This window comes from Dendropsophus ebraccatus, chromosome 2 (assembly GCF_027789765.1).
Source record: "Dendropsophus ebraccatus isolate aDenEbr1 chromosome 2, aDenEbr1.pat, whole genome shotgun sequence".
NCBI lineage: Eukaryota > Metazoa > Chordata > Amphibia > Anura > Hylidae > Dendropsophus > Dendropsophus ebraccatus.
Window position 1 is genome coordinate 102795701 of NC_091455.1, and position 23839 is coordinate 102819539.

At 42.1% G+C, this 23839-nt stretch overlaps 2 protein-coding genes across 4 annotated transcripts in view; one reads left to right on the forward strand and one right to left on the reverse strand.

Moving 5' to 3' along the window:
• The window catches only part of MYLK4 (myosin light chain kinase family member 4), a 145229-nt gene extending 132673 nt beyond the window's left edge, over positions 1 to 12556 (reverse strand). The window contains exon 1 of the mRNA XM_069958096.1: positions 12274 to 12556. Within this exon, the coding sequence (XP_069814197.1) occupies positions 12274 to 12311 (38 nt within the window). The 5' untranslated portion in view covers positions 12312 to 12556. The remainder of the gene's footprint in view (positions 1 to 12273) is intronic.
• Positions 1 to 23839, forward strand: part of WRNIP1 (WRN helicase interacting protein 1) — an 89414-nt gene that overhangs the window by 13297 nt on the left and 52278 nt on the right. For 2 of the 3 annotated variants that reach the window (XM_069958100.1, XM_069958099.1), the window contains exons 2-3: positions 313 to 504; positions 12318 to 12550. In XM_069958100.1, the coding sequence (XP_069814201.1) occupies positions 313 to 504; positions 12318 to 12550 (425 nt within the window). The remainder of the gene's footprint in view (positions 1 to 312; positions 505 to 12317; positions 12551 to 23839) is intronic. The other variant, XM_069958101.1, reaches the window with a different exon arrangement.

The following is a 23839-nucleotide window of genomic DNA, read 5'->3' on the forward strand; positions in this document are numbered from 1 at the left end:
GGATCATTGTTGACACTAATTTCAGGGCATTGTATTTATTAGAGGCCCTATGGTGTTTTATTTAATGGGACACTATAATAGTACTAATAATGGGGAAACCACTGGCAATATGCTGCATCTAGTAATTCCTTTGCTGGTAATACTCATAGGGATTCCAAAATTAAGCAAATGGTAAGGACACAAATGCAAAAAAAGCCATATAACATAGGTGCTAATACCCTTATATAGGCTAGCAGGGTCACGTTCTTATTTTTATAATTTTCATCTGTAAGCACGTTTTAGCTTTAGTAAACCTATTTTTGCCCTTTACAGACAACATTGGCCCACATAATTGCAAAGAACGCCAACAAAAGCAACACACGATTTGTAACATTGTCTGCAACAAGTGCCAGCACAAATGATGTACGTGAGTTCATCAAGCAAGCCCAAAATGAGCGTAAACTCTTCAAGAGAAAAACTATCCTTTTTGTCGATGAAATTCACCGATTCAACAAGACCCAACAGGTAAATCACTGTATTTTTTTTTAAAAACAAGTTTTTGCTAAATGTTTTTACATTTTTAGCTACAAACAATACAAAAAGAAAAAAGCCAGGAGGATGATATCTTCTTAATGCTGCATTTACACAGAACGTTTATCGTTCGAATTTGCACGATAGTGATTCAATAGCGAATTCGAACGATAATCGTACGTGTAAATGCAGCGAACGATCAAACGACGAGCGAAAAAAAACCTTCATTTTGATCTTACAACATGTTCTTAAATCGTCGTTCGCAAAAAATTCGCAGATCGTTCCGTGTAAACAGTTGTTCACCAATTTAACCTATGTGCAAGATAGGCTTAAGCGATCGCAAAATGATTTTTCCGTACGATATATATCGTTCCATGTAAACGCTCATCGTTATTAAAAAAAAAATCGTTACTTTGAAATCTCTAATCGTACGATCGGGCGAATTATCGCTCCGTGTAAACGCAGCATAAAAAATGGGAATCACAGAGAGTACAGTCATGCAATAATGAGGTACACTAACAAAAACAAACATGCCCCACTTCCTATTCTCCCTCTCTCTAAAAAAAAAAATAACAGTAATTAGCAGATGCATACAAATTTGACAATTAAATCATAGCAGTAGGTACATTGTGACCAATACTTGCCCAACAACAAGTGCAAAGGGAGATCAACGATAACAATTTATAGCTAAGACAGCCTTAGGCCTCATTCACACATTCCGAAGGCTGTCCGTAGCAATAAGACAGCTTATAAAAGTGCATCCTTAGGGTGTCTGCAATGCGTGCACCCAGCCTATAGACTGGGGCCATTTAAATGACTAGATCTGTAGTGCTGCCCATAGTTAAAGGAGAAGTCTGTCTGTTTTAAAAATGTGACAGGCCGAGGAGAAAATAACAAGCAAGCATTGCTTACTTCTCCCCATGCCCATGATGTGACATGTGACTGGCACCGAGACCCCAGCCGCAAGGCATTTTCCCCTGAGTTGGGATGAAACATCATGACTTGGTGGAGAATGCCCTTCCTGGCTAATGGGCAGCCCACTAAGCCAATCAGTGACTGGAAAAGCGTCCCGCCCCAGTCACTGGCTGCCTGAGCGGCCAGTCCATCAGCCGTGTTGTAAAGCTGTGGTGGAGCCCCAGGGGGGTCACAGAGCAGCGATCCAGCACTGGAGATTCACGTGGAGAGGTGAGTAAGCATAGTTTTTTATATTCTCCCCTGCTGTTTAAAAATTTTCTTCCATGGCTGGACTTCTCCTTTAACCCCTTAGCGACCCATGACGTATCTGATACGTCATGGTGCCGCTCGGGGTGTTCAGAGCGGGGTCCCGCCGGGACCCCGCTCTGAACGGCGCTGATCCCGGCTGACTTGTGCAGCCGGGCAGTGCCTCTATTAGCCGGCGCGGGTCCCGTTGCCGCGCCGGCTAATTAAGCCTCTAAGTGCAGCTGTCAAACCTGACAGCTGCATTTAGAGGCACTGCGCCGCACGTCCCTGGTGTCTAGTGGGACGGATCTTCCCCCCGCGATGCGATCGCGGGGGGGAGATCCGTTCTTCTGCCCGTGCCGGGCCTCAGCGTCGGAATGACGCTGATCCCGGCTCGGCAATAGATTGCTATGGCCTGCAGCAGGCCATAGTAATCTATGACCGATCTAATCGATCTTTGCTGTGTATATACACAGCATTGATCTCTATGAGAGATCAGTGCTGTCTATATACAAGTCCCCCAGGGGGGCTTCTAGTTTTCCCATTTTATAAATATAAATTAATAAATAAAGAAATAAATAAACATATTTAGTATCGCCGCGCGCATAATCGCCCGAACTATTAATTAATCACATTCCTGATCTCGCACGGTAAACGGCGTCAGCGCAAAAAAGTTCCAAAGTGCAAAATTGCGCATTTTTGGTCGCATCAAATCCAGAAAAAATTTAATAAAAAACGATCAAAAAGTCGTATATGCGCAATCAAGGTACCGATAGAAAGAACACATCATGGCGCAAAAACTGACACCTCTCACAGCCCCATAGACCAAAGGATAAAAGCGCTATAAGCCTGGGAATGGAGCGATTTTAAGGAACGTATATTTGTTAACAATGGTTTGAATTTTTTACAGGCCATCCGATACAATATAAGTTATACATGTTATATATCATAGTAATCGTAACGACTTGAGGAACATGCATAACAAGTCAGTTTTACCATAGGACGGACGGCGTAAATGCAAAACTCCCCGAAATCAAAACAAATTCGTTTTTTTTAATTTGACAGCGCAAATGATTTTTTTCCGGTTTCGCAGCATATGTTATGGAAAAATAATGCCGGTCATTGCAAAGTACAATTGGTTTCGCAAAAAATAAGTGCTCATATACGTCTCTAGGTGAAAAAATTCAAGCGCTATGGACTTTTAAACTTAAAATGGAATAAGCAAAAGCGCAAAAACGAAAATAGGCTTTGACCTTAAGGGGTTAAGGGTGCACTACAGAACATGTGAATGCAGCCTTAGTAAGAGATGGGGGAGATGAGTAATGTGACCCTTAATTAAAAGTGGTTTACTTTAAATTTTAAGGTTTCTGTTACTTTTTTAACATGTTTTCTGTTTTGGATTTGAACTCAAATATCAGTGAGTTCCCCAGTTAAAATAAGAACACATGTTAAAAACCCACCAAAAAAACACAGATTTACTAAGATTTTACTAAGTTTTGGCTATAGGTCCTTTTAGACCTACAGATTTGTCGGCCGTGGGAGCCGCAAGTGAGCACCGTTCAGTGAGATCTGCGCTCTTTTGCAGTGCCATTTTTTTTTTTTTTAACAGTAATTTGTAGTTTCCCCAGGGGGACTTCTATGAGCAATACATTGATTACCCATAGACTTCAATGCAGTACATATGTTCTGAAGGCAGCCTCTAGCGATTGCCCAGCCTGGACCAGTGTTTGAGTGTCTCTAAGGTCCCGGGCATTAACCCCTAGACGACCCATGAGGCATGGGCCCCTGTCACCAGACGACCCATGATGTACCCGTACATCATAAGCTACTGCAGCGCTATGAAGCAGTTGGGCCCTCACCGTTAATGACAGGCTGCACCGATCGTGCTGCAGCCTGTCATTAACCCCTTAAATACCACAATTGCGGCGTTCAAGTTAAAGTGACAAGAGCAGCTCCTGTCACTTACTGATCGGGACACCCGCTGTGTGACTTCAGGGGTCCTGATCGCTGTGCCGGACCATCAGAGGTCTCTTACCTTCCTCCATGCGGTCCGATTGGTGCTCTGCTTATTGAGTCTGCCACATGCTGATGGCATAGCAATGATCAGAGTATGCAATTTAATAATTGTATGTAGAAGTCCTCCAGGGGGACTTAAAATGTGTTAAAAAAAAAAAAAAGTACCCTGAAGCCCCTCCCCCAATACAAAATAAAATCACCCCCCCCATACCATTATACAAATAAAACATACAAAAATAAACATATTATATACCATGGCGTGCGCAATTGTCCAATTTTTTTTCAAATATAACAATAGTGATACTGTATGGTGAAGGGTGTAAAAGAAGAGTGGAAAAAGCTGAATTGCTGATTTTTTTGTTATATTATGTTTAAGAAAAATTAATAAAAAGTGATCAAAACGTCCGGTCTACACAAATAGGGTATTAATAAAAATGAGAGATCATGGCGCAAAAAATGACACCCCTTACAGCCCTGTAGGTGAAAAACTAAAACCGTTTTAAGCATCACAGTAGGACCATTTTATTAATAATTAATTAAATAATTAAAAAAAAAGGATTTCATAAAAAAAAACATTAGAAAATCTGTGTAAATCCCCAAAAGTTACCATATTGCATTCTTTTTTCCAATTTTACCAATTTATTTCTTCATAAATAATAATTAATGTGATAGTAGAATGAAAGATGCCATTACAAAGTGCACTTGTCCCTAAAAAATAAGCCCTCACATGGCCCTGTAGATAGTAAAATGAAAGTGCTGGAGCTCTTAGAAGGGGAGGAGGAAAAAACGAAAACACAAAAATTTTAACCCCCTTAGCGACCCATGACGTATCTGATACGTCATGGTGCCGCGGGGGGTGTTCAGAGCGGGGGGTGTTCAGAGCGGGGTCCCGCCGCTGATCCCGGCTGACATGTGCAGCCAGGCAGTGCCTCTATTAGCTGGTGCGGGTCCCGTTGCCGTGCCGGCTAATTAAGCCTCTAAGCGCAGCTGTCAAACCTGACAGCTGCACTTAAAGGCTTTGATCCACATGTCCCTGGTGTCTAGTGGGACAGATCTCCGGGGTTGGGAGACATCCGTTCTTCTGCCTGTGCCGGGCCTCAGCGTCGGAATGACGCTGATCCCGGCTAGGCAATAGATTGCTATGGCCTGCAGCAGGGTGTATACACAGCATTGAACTCTATACAAGTCCCCCATTAAAATTCCAAATCACCCCCCTTTTCCCATTTTAGAAATATAAATAAATAAACAAATAAATAAACATATTTAGTATCGCCGCGCGCATAATCGCCCGAAATATTAATTAATCACATTCCTGATCTCGCACGGTAAACAGCGTCAGCGCCAAAAAAATCCAAAGTGCAAAATTGCGCATTTTTGGTCGCATCAAATCCAGAAAAAAATTAATAAAAAGTGATCAAAAAGTTGCATATCAAGGTACCGATAGAAAGAACACATCATGGCGCAAAAAATGACACCTCACTCAGCCCCATAGACCATAAAGGTTCATTTGGGTCTCTAGGTGAAAAAATGCAAGCGCTATGGCCTTTTAAACATAAAGTGGAAAAAGCAAAAGTGCAAAAACAAAAATTGGCTTTGACCTTAAGGGGTTAAATTGGTTCTATCATTTTGGGCCGGGTTTTGAGGGGGTTAAAGGAGTTGTCCAATGAAGATGTTTTTCGTTGAAATCAACTGGTGTCAGAACGTTATATAGATTTGTATTTTGCTTCAATTTAAAAATCTCAAGCCTTTCCATACTTATCAGCTGCTGTATGTCCTGCAGGAGTTGGTGTATTCTTTCCAGTCTGACATGGTGCTCTCTGCTGACTGCAGATAATCCCCATAGAAAACTTCTCCTGCTCTGGACAGTTCTGCACTGTGGCAGACTGAAAAGAAAACCTTTCCTGCAGGACATACAGCAGCTGATAAGTACTAAAAGACTTGAGATTTTTAAATAAAAGCAAATTACAAATCTATATAACTTTATGAAACAAGTTGATTTTTACTGGATAAACACTTTAACCCTTAGACGACCCAGGGCGTATAGTTACGCCATGGAAGTCTGTCCCCAGACAACCTAGGGCGTAACTGTACGCCCTGGGTGTTTCTCCGGCTATGAAGTGTGCTCCGGAGCGGAGCGCACTTCATAGCAGGTGGGGGCCGGTAATGTCACCGGTAATGACACGCTGCAGCGATCGCGCTGCTGCGTGTCATTAACTCCTTAAACGCCGCGACTGCAGCGTTTAAGTGTAAGTGACAGGGGGAGTCCCCTGTCACTTACCGATCGGGACCCCCGCAGTGTGACTGGGGGGGTCCCGATCGGTAAAACGGACCGCCGGAGGTCTCTTACCTGCTTCCCTGCGGTCCTATCGGCGATCTGTGTGCTCAATGAGCAGAGCGCCGATAACACTGATCAATGCTATGCCTATGGCATAGCAATGATCAGTGTAAAAATCAAAGTACTGGATGTAAAAGTCCCCCAAAGGGACTTCAAATGTGTAAAAAAAAAAAAAAAGTTAAAAACACTAACACACTACCCCAAAACGCCTACCCCAATAAAAGTTGAAATCACCCCCCTTTCCCATTATATAAATAAAACATATAAAAATAAATAAACAAATAAACATATAATATGCCGTAGCGTGCGTAATTGTCCAATCTATTAAAATATAACCAGCGTCATTACGAACGGTAAACGGTGTAGACGAAAAGAGGGAAAAAGTGCGCGGATTACCGATTTTATGTTACATTATATTTAAAAAAAAATTAATAAAAAGTGATCAAAACCTCCGATCTTCACAAATATGGTATTAATAAAAACTAGAGATCATGGCGGAAAAAATGACACCCCATACAGCTCCGTAGGTGAAAAAATAAAACCGTTATAAGCGTCACAATAGGCCCATTTTATTTATAATTAATTGCCAAAAAAAAGGATTTCATTTTAAAAAAAAATATAACATTAGAGAATTTGTGTAAACCTGCTTATGGTTGTGTTCGGGCTGACCTATAGAGTAATAGTATAATGTCGCTTTTACCATATAGTGCATTACGTAGACACAGGAACCCCCCAAACGTTACCATATTGCATTCTTTTTTACCATTTCACCAATTTATATCTTCATAAATAATATATTTGGGATTCCATCATACATGTTATGGTAAAATGAAAGACGCCATTACACAGTACAACTATTCCTGTAAAAAACAAGCACTTACATGGCCTTGTAGATAGAAAACTGAAAGTGCTGGAGCTCTTAGAAGGGGAGGAGGGAAAAACGAAAACACTAAGATCACAATTTGCGCGGTCCACTGGGTCATTTTGGGCTTGGGTCCTCAAAGGGTTAAAAAGATTGTCCAGGCAAAACCAACTAAGGACAAATTAGAGATTGCGGGTGTCCGATCTCCGCATCGGCCCCTGGTTTCTTTTTTTATTTATTCCTATGGAGCCGCCGGAAAGAGCGAAGTGCTGTACTGTATTTTGTACTCTGTATTCATAGCAAAGAGGCCAGGGGCCGATATAAAGAGCTGAGACTGGGCACCTAAAACACTGGATTCACAGGTCAGAAAGGTCAGTGGTTATCTGGAAACTGGGTGAAGATTGCAGGATGTAGTGTTTTGCAGTTATGCCCTTTCTTCTCTCCATGCCCACTCATGCCCCTTGGCCCCTCCCTCCTCCATAGACCAATATGGACACAAATCCTGCATCTTCTCAAGTGAGGGAGGCTGCAAAACAACTTTTTGAGTACAGAAAGAGGCTCTTTTGTTTAAAGCGAATTTATCATCAGGTACTTTTGTTTTAAGTGTTGCATAAGAATAGAACAGCATTGGTGCAGGGAAGCTGGTGCTGTGGTCCTTTACTTGAACCATGGCCCGGTTCCTGCGCATAGCGCCAGTCTATTGCCGGCGGCTGGCAGGCCTGCCTCAGTGAGAGGAAACTTCGTCCCTCTATGGTGCGCCTCCAGTGCTTCACCCCAGGCGCCATGCGCGGTTCAAAAAAAGGACCACGGCAGTTGCTTCCCTACGTTGGCACCGTTTTATTCATATGCAACACTTAAAGCGAATGTACCTTATGGTACATTTGCTTTAATAAAACCTATGACCGAGATTCTTAAAATTGCTTGATATTTATTAATTTCTGAAAAGTAACATTAACCCCTTAACGACATCGGGCGTATATTTACGCCCTGATGCCGGTAAGGACGTTCAGAGCGGGGCCGCGCGGCGTAGGTATTAGCGGGCACGGTCCGATCGCCGTGCCCGCTAATACAGTAATCAGATGCAGCTGTCAAACATGACAACTGCATCCTATTAACGGTGTCAGCTGTTCCCTGGTGTCTAGTGGCGGAGATCGCTCCCCTGGGATGTTATCCCGGAGGAGCGATCTCCGTTTCTGAAGCCGGCCGGGGACCGCTCCAAGATGGCGCCGTCCCCGTCTCGGCACTCGTTTACTTTCGGCTGCAACAGCCGGAAGTAAACGAGTGCCGATCTCATGGATCTCTGCAGCATATCTATGCTGCAGAGATCTCTATGAGAGATCAAAGCACTTATACTAGAAGTCCCCCAGGGGGGCTTCTAGTATAAGTGTAAAAGTAAAAAAAAAAGTGTTGTTTATAGTAAAAAGCCCCCTCCCCTAATAAAAGTCTGAATCACCCCCCTTTTCCCAGGTTATAAATAAAAGTAAATAAATAAATAAACAAACATGTTTGCTATCGCCGCGTGCGTTATCGCCCGAAGTATTAATTAATCACATTCTTGATCTCGCACGGTAAACGGCGTTAGCGCAAAAAAATCCCAAAGTGCAAAATTGCGCATTTTTGGTCGCATCAAATCCTGAAAAATTGTAATAAAAAGCGATCAAAAAGTCATATATGCGCAATCAAGGTACCGATAGAAAGAACACATCATGGCGCAAAAAATTACACCTCTCACAGCCCCATAGACCAAAGGATAAAAGCACTATAAGCCTGGGAATGGAGCGGTTTTAAGTGACGTATATTTGTTGACAATGTTTTAAATTTTTTACAGGCCATCAGATACAATATAAGTTATACATGTTACATATCGTTTTAATCGTAACGACTTGAGGAACATATATAACAAGTCAGTTTTACCCCAGGGCGAATGGCGTAAAAACACATTTCCCCCAAATAAACAAAATGCTTTTTTTTTTTTCAATTTCACCACACTTTGAATTTTTTTCTGGTTTCGCAGTGTACTTTATGCAAAAATTCAGCCTGTCATTGCAAAGTACAATTAGTGACGCAAAAAATAAGGGCTCATTTGGGTTTCTAGGTGGAAAATTGCAAGTGCTATGGCCTTTTAAGCACAAGGAGGAAAAAACTAAAACGCAAAAATCGAAATTGGCTCTGTCCTTAAGGGGTTAAAGTAACAGTTACGCTTTAACTCAATGTCAATTCTTTGAGCGGAGAGTGGAGGCGCGCAACACATTACATTGAGACACTTAAGCAGGCAGATCCCAAGTGAAGTCCGCGGCAGGGGTTCCGCTCTGAATTTCTGCCTTTTTACTCAGTGTGGATGGGCGCTTATACTTTATTTCTTGTGTACCTATGTATTTTCAAAATACTTTGTTAGGCTACGTTCACACAGAGCAAAAGGAGCGGATTACGCAAGGAAATATTTCCGCCTGAAATCAACTGACGCTTAATTCCGAGCAGAATATAAGCAGAATGCAAGCAGAATCCCTGCGTATTCTGCTAGGAAAGTGTTCAGCTCGTAATCAGCTCTTGACAAATTCAGCGCGGAATACTCGAGGAATCCGCGCTGAATCCGCATGCATTCAGCGCTGAAATTCAGCGAGTATTTGGTGAGTAAACTAGACTATACCAGAACATATACTAGAATCCTCCTCCCCCCCCTTTTCCCCATTTCCGCGCTGATTCAGCGAGTAATTTCCGCTTGTATTACGCTTGTATTCCGCGCTGAATCCGCGCTGAATCCGCGCTGAAACAAAATCAGAGCCCCATTGATTTGTATAGGCTTCCGCTAGCGGAAGAATGAACATGTTCATTCTTCTGGCGGAAAGCGGATTAGTTCAGTGCGGAAATTCCACTGTGTGAACTGCAGAGCAGAATTTCCATTCAACACAATGGAAATTAGCTCTGCACCTATTTTAACGGCTGAAATTTCAGCGCTGATTCAGCGCAGAAATTCAGCTGCTTTTGCTCAGTGGGAACGAGCCCTAATGCTTTGCAATGGCAGCATTTAAAACAGCCCTTGTACTATTTAACTTAGGTAAGGGGAGTTGTTATGGGGATAGATTTGAGAAACTCACCCAAAACCACCTCCAGAACTTTGTCCATCAAAAGGATGTTTCAATGTCTGTTGATGATTACTTCACCTCTAGTCTTAAAGGGAACCTGTCCAACCCCCCCCCCCCGTGCCGGCTTGACAGGCTCCCGACCCCCCGTTAGAGCCCCCTATACTCACCTAATCCCGCCGGGTCCCGCTTCTGGAGGTGGTCGGGTGATGAAGATCTCAGCCGCTGCAGCCCGGCGCGCGCGCTGAGAGATGAGTCCAACACCCATAGAGAATGACAGGAGAGTCCAGCGCTCCGTCATTCTCTATGAGCGTTGGACTCCTCTCTCAGCGCGCGCACCGGGCTGCAGCGGCTGAGATCTTCATCACCCGACCACCTCCAGAAGCGGGATTAGGTGAGTATAGGGGGCTCTAACGGGGGGTCGGGAGCCTGTCACCCCCGCACGGGGGGTGACAGGTTCCCTTTAAGTCCCAATAATTCTGACCTTTTCTGCCTCTCCCCCTTTCGTCTCGGGTACTGGGAGGTCATCACATTTACATCCCTGTATGGTCTAAATGCTAATTTGGACAATAATCAGGGTAACCCTCATGGCTGTGTAATAAACACTATCATTCAGAGATACTGAGATACTGCTACTTGATAATCCTCCTTATTAGACTGTTGGAGGATGTTTTCTTATGGAAGGTGGTCATCTTTTAGTCCACATTCCCTAAGCTGGACATCCAGAAAAGGTAGGAATCTCTTGTTGCGGCTTATCTTGTTTAAATTAAGTTCTCTAACTATCTCTCCGCGTTTCTCAAATGTCTCTGCCTAGAAAAGGAAAATGTCATTGCTAGAGTGTGCAGATAACAAGGCTTGCTCTCCAATAAGACTATGACTATCCAAAATAACTGTGGGAATCTCCCACCACCCAGGAGAAAATTAGCATATTGGGGCTCAGGGCTCCCCATCTTGGTGCTTTTTGGTAGTTTCCAAAAATGTAAAGTATAACTGGCATTTCAAGTGATTTTTCAGCATAAGCTGTAGATGGAAATATAAAAGTGATATGGAGGAGGTGGGGATGCAAAAATGAATGTAAGCTCAGTATTGAAACTGTTAAATCAGTGCCTTACTGAGGGGGGGTGGGTAGTATGGAAGGGGGGGGGATTATGTTTTAACACTATTCACTGTGCAAGAAAACTGATATATTCTGCTCACTATAACTTTAGATATTTTTTCATCTCTGGAGTAGATGGGGATTTGATCACTTTTTCACTTTGCGGAAATAATAATGTTGCATTTTAATGTTGAAACCTGTTGCTCTTATACTTAAGTAGTGAGTGTAGAGAGGGATTTTCTTACACTTCCATCCTTACACATCCTAGTAAAATTTGCAGTAAGTTTACTTCATGCTAGTAACCCCGGTTCCTGGTGTTCTCTCTTGAATTGTAAGCGTATGCAATGTAGTTCAAAGTACATCTAACCCATTCCGGTCAGTCTCTGATTGTTAGCCTTTGCACTTCTTTGGTGTGCACCAGTTTTTATAATATGCATTTGAAATGCAATGCAACAGATGTAGGTAAAGATTCTCAGCCAGCCTTTCTATTGTGCAGGTGTTGCAAGTTTCTAAAGGAAAGTATTTAGATACATAGGTGTATTGATAATTCAATTATTCGGCATCTGGTACTTATTTCCAGCCTATAACTGCTTAATGATATTGACTAGGCTTCTCTGAGTAAAAAGCGCAGTGATAGCTGTTTCTTTTCTATTGACATTTTATTGTGGGCTATCCTTCTTAATTTTTACCTTGTAGAAATCTATAGTAAACGATTAGTATTTGCAGCTTTCTCCTGTATGCGTGCAGCAGTTAACATGTTATAAAGGTAAATAAAACAAATCAATTTATAGAACATGGCAGTGTCTACTGACAGAATCTTGACTAAATTTCCTAAAACAGACTGCATGATTATCATAGGGTTTAAGAAGTGCCTGTATGCTGCTGGACATGCATGCTACATAAGAAGATAAGGATGGAGGCAGTCGCTCAGGCACGTAGCATTGTCATTGTTAAGCATACTGAACGGGGGAGAAGTTTTTAGCATATTTGACCCATGTAAGAATGGTTGCAGTGTGTGGCATCTTGTAGCTTCTTATCTATTTACACAAACCCATTTACATTCCCACTCGCTCCAGATATAGCTGATCCACCACTTCACCTCTGTATGTCACTAGACCAGGGTTTATAGTCCTGACATTCTGTGCAGCACCTATGTTAAGATGTAGATACTTACTCAGGATACTTAAGATGTTCTTTTTGCTTTCCTCCCATGCCCAGGACACCTTTCTACCACACGTTGAGTGTGGAACAATTACTCTTATTGGAGCAACAACAGAGAATCCCTCTTTCCAGGTGAACACAGCGTTGTTAAGCCGTTGCAGAGTTATTGTGCTGGAGAAGCTGTCTGTTGAAGCGATGGAAGCTATCTTGGGGCGAGCTGTGCACTCTCTGGGAATCCAGATTCTGCAGGAGAATGAACAGGCTGAGTGCTGTAGCAGTGATACCTCTGAGTAAGTGATAGAGCAACAGGTGGGCAGTGGTACACAGAAAGAGAAGGGTCTAGTTTGTCAAGTGGCCAGAAAAAAGGGGAGGGTGCAAAGGGGGGGGGTGTCAGGCAGTGAAGCAGACTATAAGTGTACACACATTAGTGTCCATTGTGCTACTGGAATTCATTGATAAGGCTAAAGAGTTTGCTATGCTAATAGACTAATTTGACTATTCCTATTTTGAATTTAACCTTTTTTTCTTAGTTATTTAGTCCTTAGTTATGAAAAATACCTAATTAATCAGAATTAACCACTTTTAGACTAAATCAGCATGCCACTCATGACCATGAAACACTTTAGTTTTTTCTGTACATTTTTTAAAGCTATAAAGTTTCTTCTTTTTTAGATCTTCAAATATTTTTTTCTGAGATACATTAAGCTTTTTTAATGTTCTATGTCCCCTTTATATTAGTGCATTTTTATCTCTGTTATTTCTGTGGGAAAAAAAAACATTTTACATATATTTTGTTAACAAAAAATACTTTTTGTTGCAATCGTTTTCATATAGGGGGATAGAAAGAAGGGCCATAATTCATTATGGAAATTTATTTATTTTACATTTCTTTTTTCTTATCACTTTATATATATATATATATATGTGTGTGTGTCTGTGTGTGTGTGTGTGTATATATATATATATATATATATATATATATAATTTTTTTATTTTTATTTTACAGTACATTTTTAATGCTGCTTTTTCCCTGTAACTGGGGCTGACATATTGGTCCTTTCTACAGGGGAAATACAAAACCCTAACATTCACTGCAGAGCTGATCCAGATCTGCAAAGACCCAGCATCTCCTGCAGCTACTTTTAGGCCTCTTTCGTACGTCCATTTATTTTGTTGAAAATAACAAAATAAAAGGACGGACCTTAATGGACAGAATATGGACAGAATAAGGAGTCATTCATTTATATGGCCCCATACAATCACTTATAGGTGTTAGAGGTCCATAGTGGGGCCTTGATCCATGCCTCAAAAAACACTGGGAAGTATATGCGGCACAGTTCACCTATTCAGATTAATGGGTCCATGCTAATGCGGACGGCTACTGATGCACTCTTGTCCATAGCTGCAGGTCCGTGGCTACAGACAGCTCTATGGATGTGTGAATCTGGCCTTAACCAGCAATCGTATATTATCACTAGGGATGAGCGAATTTTACAGTACTAGTGAAGTGAAACCTTTTGCTAGGTTGGTGGGCGGCTTGTCAGTCAGCTGCCTTTAAACTCTGGGAAACTTCTCCCAGGACTATATCCAGCTTTTCCAGGCATGCAATGAAGTTGAAAGGCAGCCGCCGAGAAGCCAGCTTCCAAGCCTAACAAAGCAATGTACTTCGCTAGTCGTGTATATTTGCTCATCCCTAATTATCACGAGGACAGAAAGCTGCAAGCTATATGGTTGATTTTTTCCTTTTCACGTTTTGGTACCATTTATGCGCAGATAATGCATGTTTATTTGTTATGGTGGTTGCATTTTTATTAAAGAAAAACTTATAGGAATATTTCCCTCTAAGAGATTCCATGAACAGCTATATGTAATCCCAATATAAAACTATGGCTTTATTGACTAAAATAAATGCTGCGGATGCCTGGTCGTTTTTCTGTAAGTATGGTTGTTTCTTTATAAATCATGTCAGTGTACAGTATTTCTAAGCAGGAGTAGAGGAAGCATGTGCATGTGTCTGTGGAAACTTTGGGAAGCACAGAATGTTATTGAATGCGAAAGTATCACATTACTGTGTGTACAAGAAGGGATTCCCTCAGCCCTTTGAATTTCATTCCCGTCACTTTGCCTGTGTCGGTGCTTAACATATCAATCATTTTAGCCTGTTAAGAGATGATCCTTTTAACTGCACAAAATGTGATACACAAGCAACATTGATTGTTTATAGAGCAGTTACTGTGACCTTGGTAACATCTGCTACCTGTAGTACACAATATACAGATTCATAACTGTGTGGTGGTTACTGTGTTTGATTTTATGAAAAAAAAAAAAATTGATCTGAACAATTACATTAATATTATGTGACAAAGACTCCTGTTTGATAATGCGTCTAATTGAAACATCTTATAGTGTTGTATTCAACCTGCTGAAAAGACAACACTCCCCTTGTTTAGTTATACCCTTGCATGACGCACTAATTCCTACAATCAGTGAGTGTGTAACACTTGTTTTAGTAGCCTTGATGGTAGATTTGCTTTAGGCTGAGACCTCCTATTCTATACTTTCCTTAATATCACAGACAGGTTTACAGTGAAAGCTGACCAGTATATTGATAAGATAGGATCACAATAGCTGTTGCTCAGCCTCCTACCTGTTGAGTAACCTCTGCACAGGTCACAGAGTATGTTTAGAAACATCTCCCATAAATGTGAAAAGGGTCTGCTAAAGACCATTGTACCTATCCCCACAGGGTTTGCTGTAAGGATTATAGTACCTCCCAACTTGTAATGAGTTCTGCACTTTAAATGTTACATCTAGTGGTGTCTTTAAATTGTACTAATCATAAAGGCTTCTGTATAATAGCCTTATGTTATATCAGGTTAAGCACGTTATAGCATGGTAACCTACTTCTTGCTTACCTACTCTTGTTTAATGAAAAAGGGGCTGCAATGTATGTCCTTAAACAAAATATTTCATATACATTAAATTTTGGAAGTTGAATAAGTATATCCTATTTATAAAGGTTGTGTAGATTTGTTTCCCTGTATCATGAGGGTATAAACAGTTCTCTATCAAAAGAACAAAGTGCATAGTTCATAGACGATCCCAGATTATTGCATGCTGTTTTATTTTGGAGACTGACACACTGTTGCCAAGATCTCCTTCCACTAGAGACCTGACAACTAAAGAAGACATTTAAATAGGAAGAAAATGATATTTACATATAGGGTGCGTTCACACGTACAGGATCCGCAGCAGGTCTTTATTAAAGGAGTACTTTGGAGACTAAAAATTAGTTTTTAATACATTGCTTTAATAAACTTATATTACTTTGTAATATAACGATAACCTATAAGCCATGGCAAGAGCAGTTTCTGCACAGAGAACACATGAACAATGTCATATTCACCTGATCCCACCTGATATTCTTGGCTTCTAACCCCCACCCTACCCCAATATATAGCGTTCGTGAACATTTATATGGGTTACAGCTGTATGGCGCAAGAGTAGTGGAATTGTCTGTACTGGGAGAAGTTTAGATGCTTTTTATCAGTATGAGTAGCATAAATAGTCAGCACCTTACATTTACAGTGTTTAATTGGTAACCCATATCACTACTGAATTTCTCCAGAGGAAATTTTTAGAAATGTCTGGGACTGAATTTTTTAAAAAAAAGAATGACATCATCAGCTACTAGTGCTGTCACTTTTTATTTTTTATGCTTTAATTCAGAGAAGTCCAGGAAACCTGCCAAGGGCTGAAGCAGTGGATTAAATAACAAAGGTTATGGTGTGCATCCCCGCCTCATCCCTTTGTGTAAATGATGTTTATGGGAATCCCTCAATAACACCAACTAGAAAGTCCATATGCACAAACCATATGTTAAAACTTATACTCAAAGAAAAATGGTCGACAATGATTGGAGAGTATACAATGTATTTTATTTAATGAGATACAAAACATATATATATATATATATATATATATATATATATATATATACCCAGATTATAGCAAAGTGCCAGTGCCCAGTGTTCTAACGCACCCAACACATGTTTCGTGCTTGAGCTTTGACCATTAACAAACCAACACATGAAACACACTTTGGGAACATACAAAATGTATGTTCTGAATGCTTCCATTGATTTCTATCCAGTGTTGCTGCCAGCTCAAAAGGTGGTTGGGAGATGAAAGATTCACTTGATCGAAGCCTTTAAACATGTATATAAAAATTAAAAAAGCAAGAAAAACAGCTATCTGCACTCTGCTGAACTTTTCCGTGGTGGACCTATTGACTTATAATAACATCTGGTTCTGCCAAGATGTCTGTAGTCTGTAAAAATACTGCAGCACTGCATGCAGGAATTTGTATTGGAGGCTGCTAATGCAGATGTGAATATAGCCTTTGCCTTTTCTATTAAATCTAAGTTGCATATTAAGTCACCAGCAGCAGAAGTTGAGGTTTGTGAATCCAAATATTTTCATTGCCATTTGTTTTGTGAACTGTGCACCTTGTTTTGTCAAGAAAAAATATTTATACTTCACAAGTGGTTGTATTAACTGTAAAATGTCTTTTATGACCTTTGTAGAGAATCTGAGCACTTGCAAAGCAGTCACCGTCCAAGTCAATCCTCGGCATGCCCAGAGTTAATGCTGTCTGGCCCAGTTTCTGTGTGTACTGTGACCACTTGGAACATGCTACTGGCAGTGCTCTGCATGATCCAAATAGTCAAGTGAAGCATCAAAGCATGCAATATGAATAGACATGGCAATCACCAAATGTGGCAAAAAAAACTATTATTCCATCACCAAACATTTTATGTGGAGCGGACAAGATCGTCTTGTCTGTGTACCTGTCATATTACATTTACAACAATGGAACACAGTATTTGTATCATGCGCCAAAATGTGCATAGAGAAAATGTAATGGAAAGATACCCCAACTCCTTTATCTAAGACTTCAGTCTTTAACCCCTTCACATCAGTAACATGTATATATACGTTCCTATTGCACATACCCCGTGCAGTAGGAATGTATATATACGCTGCAGAGATAGCGATCCCGCTCTCATCTGACTGCAGCACCGGAGGTAATGAGAATCAGCTGCGATTCCGCAGCTGACCCCCATTAACTCCTTAGTGACCGCCGATACAGCGGTCATTAATGGGCCAGTGAATCCACGGTGGGGGGAGATGAAATAAGTAAAATCAGACCCCAGATCAGCCCCCCTAGTGCCCCAGTCACTAACCCCCCCTCCCTGCGGCGGCCATCACCTAAGTCTGTTCACAGTGATCAAAAAGAAAAAAATGAATGAAAGCATGGGGCAGTGATCGGGGACCCCCCTGTGGGGTCCCGGTACAAGCGATCAGCGGTATATACTATATACCGCTGATCGCTTGTGCCATGTGCCGCCGACACTTTTTATCCCCTGTCACCATAAATGATTGGTGACAGGGGATAAAAAGTTATACTGTGCCCCCCCCCCCCCCCAAGTCGCCCCCCAGTCACCCACCCTACCCCATATACTCACCTGATCCTGGGAGGTCCTTCCTCCTCGGCGTACTGGCTGGTTATGAAGTGCGCATGCGCTCCACAACCAGCCAACTCTGAAAATTTAAAGTGACAGACACCAATTTGGTCTCTGTCACTGATCTATGATTACTGTGATAGAAAATATCACAGTAATCATAGTAATACAGTAAAAATGAATGTGCAAAGTACAAAAAGTGACAAACATACAAAATAAAACACACACTTTTTTATTATAGTAATAATTGCAGTTTACTCCCAAATTACCCTTAACCCCCCCCCCCCAGATTACCCGTAACCACCGCAGGTTGCCCGTAACCACCCCATGTTGTCCGTAATCACGCCAGATTGCACGTAACCCCCCAGAGTACACATAACCACCGCACGTTGCCTCTAACCACCGCACGTTGCCAGTGACCCCCTCCAGATTGCCTGTAACCACCCCAAATTACATGTACCCACCCCAGATTACCTATAAGCACTTCAGTTTATCCGTAACAATCCTAGATTGTCTGTAAACCCCCCCCCCCCCCAGGTTGCCCGTAACCACCGCAGGTTGCGCATTACCACGCCAGCTTGCCCATAATCATGCCAGATTAGATGTAACCCCCCCAGATTGCACGCAACCACCGCTGGTTGTCTCTGACCACCGCACGTCACCTCTGACCACCGCACGTCGCCTCTGACCATCGCACCTTGCCACTGACAACCGCACCTTGCCACTGACAACCGCACCTTGCCTCTAACCACCCCAAATTGCCAATGACCCCCTCCAGATTGCCCGTAACCACGCCAGATTACAGGTACCCACCACAGATTACCTATAACCTATTCAGTTTATCAGTAACCACCCCAGATTGTCTGTAACCACCCCAGATTGTCCCTAACCACCCCAGATTGTCCCTAACCACAGCAGGTTGTCCGTATCCACCCCACGTTGCCCGTAACCACCCCATGTTTCCTATAACCACCGCAGGTTGCCTGTAACCACCCTAGATTTTATGTAACCACAGCAGGTTGTCCGTATCCACCCCACGTTGCCCGTAACCAGCCCAGGTTGCCTCTAACCACCCCAGGTTGCCTGTAACTAACCCAAGTTTCTTGTAACCACCCCACGTTGCCCGTAACCACCCCACGTTGCCTGTAACCACCCCACGTTTCCCGTAACCACCCCACGTTGCCCGTAACCACCCCACCTTGCCCGTAAGCAGCCCACGTTTCCCGTAACCACAGCAGGTTGCCTGTAACCACCCTAGATTGTCTGTAACCACAGCAGGTTGTCCGTATCCACCCCACGTTGCCTCTAACCACCCCAGGTTGCCTAACCCAAGTTTCTTGTAACCACCCCAGGTTGCCTCTAACCACCCCAGGTTGCCTCTAACCACCCCAGGTTGCCTCTAACCCACCCCAGGTTGCCTCTAACCACCCCAGGTTGCCTGTAACCACCCTAGATTGTCTGTAACCACAGCAGGTTGTCCGTATCCACCCCACGTTGCCCGTAACCAGCCCAGGTTGCCTCTAACCACCCCAGGTTGCCTAACCCAAGTTTCTTGTAACCACCCCAGGTTGCCTCTAACCACCCCAGGTTGCCTGTAACCAGGGTGGATAAAAATCAATGATTTTTTAAAAAAAATCAAAAAAATCGGATTTTTTTGATTTAAATCGGATTTTTTTGATTTAAATCGGATTTTTTTCAATAAACTGCTTTTTGAGGAAAATATTTTACCATCCAAAGGTTCTTCCATCATGAGATAAAGCGGAGTTGTTTAACTCAGTAGAATAAAGGCTGTATATGTTCTCAAATGTTACAACATGAACAGAGTTGAGAAAAAGACCTTAATCCTATTGTTCTACAAACCTATGAATACAGAATCATCCCCTTCAGTACCAAGTCCAAGAAGTTAGACAATATGTTTCTGATTGTTTGGACTATTTTTTTTTTTTTTTTTTTTTGTTTAGCCAAATTAGTTAACATGGATGTTTGTTTAAGCAAATAACGTATGCTGTAATGTTGTTATTGTTTCAGTTGAATAAATCCATTTAAATTGTTATTAAGTTCAGGATTATTTTTCTCCTTCCTAAGTACAACAGAACAGTGGTGTCCAAATATGAATGATTAACCCATTAAACTGGGGAGAAAAAAGTAATATAAAAAGTGATTCTAAAAATCTTCATCTACTTGCATGTTAAAGTAGCAAGAACTAGTTTAGGTAGAAACTTTGATTTAAATCACTGATTTAAATCAAGCCTTCCTGACTAGTGATTTAAATCGTGATTTAAATCGTGATTTAAATCAGTTTGATTTAAAACAAATCCACCCTGCCTGTAACTAACCCTAGTTTCTTGTAACCACCCCTGGTTGCCTCTAACCACCCCACCTTGCCCGTAACCAGCCCACTTTTCCCGTAACCACAGCAGGTTGCCTGTAACCACCCTAGATTGTCTGTAACCACAGCAAGTTGTCTGTATCCACCCCACGTTGCCTGTAACCAGCCCAGGTTGCCTCTAACCACCCCAGGTTGCCTAACCCAAGTTTCTTGTAACCACCCCAGGTTGCCTCTAACCACCCCAGGTTGCCTCTAACCCACCCCAGGTTGCCTCTAACCACCCCAGGTTGCCTGTAACTACCCTAGATTGTCTGTAACCACAGCAGGTTGTCCGTATCCACCCCACGTTGCCCGTAACCAGCCCAGGTTGCCTCTAACCACCCCAGGTTGCCTAACCCAAGTTTCTTGTAACCACCCCAGGTTGCCTCTAACCACCCCAGGTTGCCTGTAACTAACCCTAGTTTCTTGTAACCACCCCTGGTTGCCTCTAACCACCCCAGGTTGCCTGTAACTACCCCAGGTTGCCGTAACCACAGCAGGTTGCCCGTGACCACCCCATGTTGACCGGAACCACCTCCAGGTTACCCGTAACCACCCCAGACTGTCCGTAACCACCTCCAGATTACCCGGAACCACCCCAGACTCTCCGTAACCACCCCACATTACCTGTAGTCTAATTTTTTTTTATTTTATTTTAGTAACTGCACTATTCTGATAACTATTACTAGCTGCGGTTTTGCTCCAGCAAATTGGCACTCCTGTGTGCCCATACAGTGGTTTATGCCCACATATGGGGTACCGTTCTACTTAGGAGAACCTGCGTTACAGATTTTGGGGTACTATTTTTCTCTTGTTCCTTGTGAAATTTTGAAATTTCAAACTAAACGAACATATTATTGGAAGAATTCGAGTTTTTCATTTTTACTGTCTAATTTTGAATACTTTCCTCTAACACCTGTGGGGTCAAAATGCTAATCCTACCCCAAGATGAATTCTTTGAGGGGTGTACTTTCCAAAATGGGGTGACTTATGGGGTTTTTTCTCTCTGCTGACACTAATGGAAAAGCTTATTGGCGCTCCCTTCCTTCTGAGCCCTGCTGTGTGCCCATACAGTGGTTTACGCCCACATATGGGGTACCATAGTACTCAAGAGAACCTGCATTACAAATTTTGGGGTGCTTTTTCTCTCATGTTTCTTTTGAAAATGAGAAACTTTAATCTAAACATATATATAATTGGAACATTTAAATTTTTCTATTTTTTACGGCTTAATGGTGAATACTTTCCTCCAGCCCCTGTAGGGTTAAAATGTTCATTATACCCCTAGATTCTTTAAGGTGTGTAGTTTCCAAAATTGGGTCACTTATGGGGGTTTCCAGTATACAAACCTCCTAAATCAACTTATAAAAAGAACTGGTACCTAAAAAAATCAGTTTTGGAAACTTTCTCGAAAATGTGGTAATTTGCTGATAAAAGTCCTGTAAGGCTAGGTTCACACTCCGTTTTCTGCATCCGTTTAACGCATCCGTTTTTTGAAAAAAACGCATGAAAAACGGATTGCAAAAAACGGATTCATTTGTGTGCATCCGTTTTTCCATTGACTTCCATTATAAAAAAAAAAACGGATCCGTTTTTTTTGGCGGACCAAAAAACGTTGCTGACCCTATTTTTCTGGACGTTAAAAAAAACGGATCCGTTAAACGGATGCTGAAAACGCAGTGTGAACCTAGCCTAACACCCTAAAAAAGTAAAATATGTTTATGAAATGAAGCCAGAACAAAGAGGACATATTGGTAATGTGACTTAGTAACTAATTTATGTGCTACGACTTTCTTTTTTTAGAAGCAGAGAATTTCAAAGTTCATAAAATACTAATTTTTAAAATTATTCATAATATTTTGATGTTTTTCACAAAAAACACACAAAGTAGTGACCAAATTTTGCCACTTATTTAAAGTGCCATATGTGACGAAAAAACAATCTCAGAATTGCTAGCATACCTTAAAGCTCACTGAGCTATAAGCGCATAAAGTGAGACAGGTCAGATTTTGAAAAATTAGCCAGTCATTAAGGCCCAAATATGCTTGGTCTTGAACGGGTTAATACCATGGGTGAAAAATTGACCTGGGAATATGAAATGCTTCAGGGGAAGTAGCGGAGCTAAGGGGTTGAACAGCGCAGTTACCCGGCGCTCTCCAGCTCCTCCGTCGTTCACCCTGCTCTGCCGCTGCACCTGCTGCTCCCAGCCACGGGGGACACCTTGGCTGATACTCCTGAAGAATATTAGAACAACACAAGTCCGACCGTACATGAAAGCCTACACAGTGTAGCGGGGGTCAGTGTATTGTAAGGGCTGTGAGGAAGTTGTCTCTGCTGCTGCCCTCTACAACTCCCCCCCCCCCCCCCATATGTGTTAACAGTGTGTGTCACCAGTGATGTTTCCAGTGATGCAGATGTGTGTGTCATCAGTGTGTATCCAGTGATGCGGATGTGTGTGTCACCAGTGTGTGTCTAGTGATGTGGATGTGAGTGTCACCAGTTTGTGTCCAGTGATGTGGATGTGTGTCACCAGTGATGGGGATGTGTGTCATCAGTGTGTATCCAGTGATGTGGATGTGTGTGTCACCTCCTTGTACACTGACAGCCCTAGTGTTGTGTATACAGACATTGTACTGCCACAGTACACAGACACTGACAGCTCTCCTCTCTATGCCTCTATGGCATAGGGAGGGGTTAGGGATGGGTACAGATTGATTTTAGCAAAAATAAAAAATGAGATTTAAAGGGGTATTCCACTCAAACATAACTTTTGATATGACATGGAGGGAACTTATAACTTTTGATATATTGCTGCCTGTGGTGAGACTAACAATTTCTTCCATACTTGTTATTATCTATTCAGTCTACTTCCCCCTGTCCTCAGCTGCTGCTTTCTGCTGAAGACACAAAAATCTGTGTGTGAGCTTTTCTCTCTGTATCCCCCTCCTCTCCCCTCACTTCTGAGACAGCTAATGTAAACAAGTCCCTGGCACACTGTATCTGCAACATTGTAGCTTCTTTGTAATGCTGGGAGGGTTAATCACAGTCAGGTCATCAGGAACTTGACCTCAAATTTATGTTGCCAGTATTACAAAGAAGCTACAGTGTTACAAATAAAGCCTGCCAGGGACTTGTTTACATCAGCTGTCTCAGAAGGGAGGGGGGAGGAGGGGGAGACAGAGAAAAGCTCACACAGAGATTTTTGTGTCCTTAGCAGAAAGCAGCAGCTGAGAATTGGGGGGAGGAAAATGAATAGATAATAACAAGTATGGAGGGAATTGTTAGTCTCCCCATGGGCAGCAACATATCAAAAGTTATGTTTGAGTGGAATACCCCTTTAAATCGAGAATTGTCCCCCCAAAAAATTTCAATATCGCCCAGCCCTACCTTAGATATCCCTTAGTTTGTAATCAGGTCACATAATGAAGTTTTCCATAGTTTCTAGTTGCCCATTTATAGTATGCCCTAATTCATCTACTGACTGCTGCTTTTAGATTCTCCTGTCGGTAACAAGGCAGACTGTGGTTATATTTGGTATTTCAGTCTTTCTGCAGTGACGCACATGAGAGACTTTCCATTTACTAGATGCTCTTCATGTTGTGGTTAAGAAAGGACATCGCTACAGTATGTTTCTTCTCTTAACTTGTGTCAGTTTCCCAATAGTAGGGTTGTATATACATGAAAGC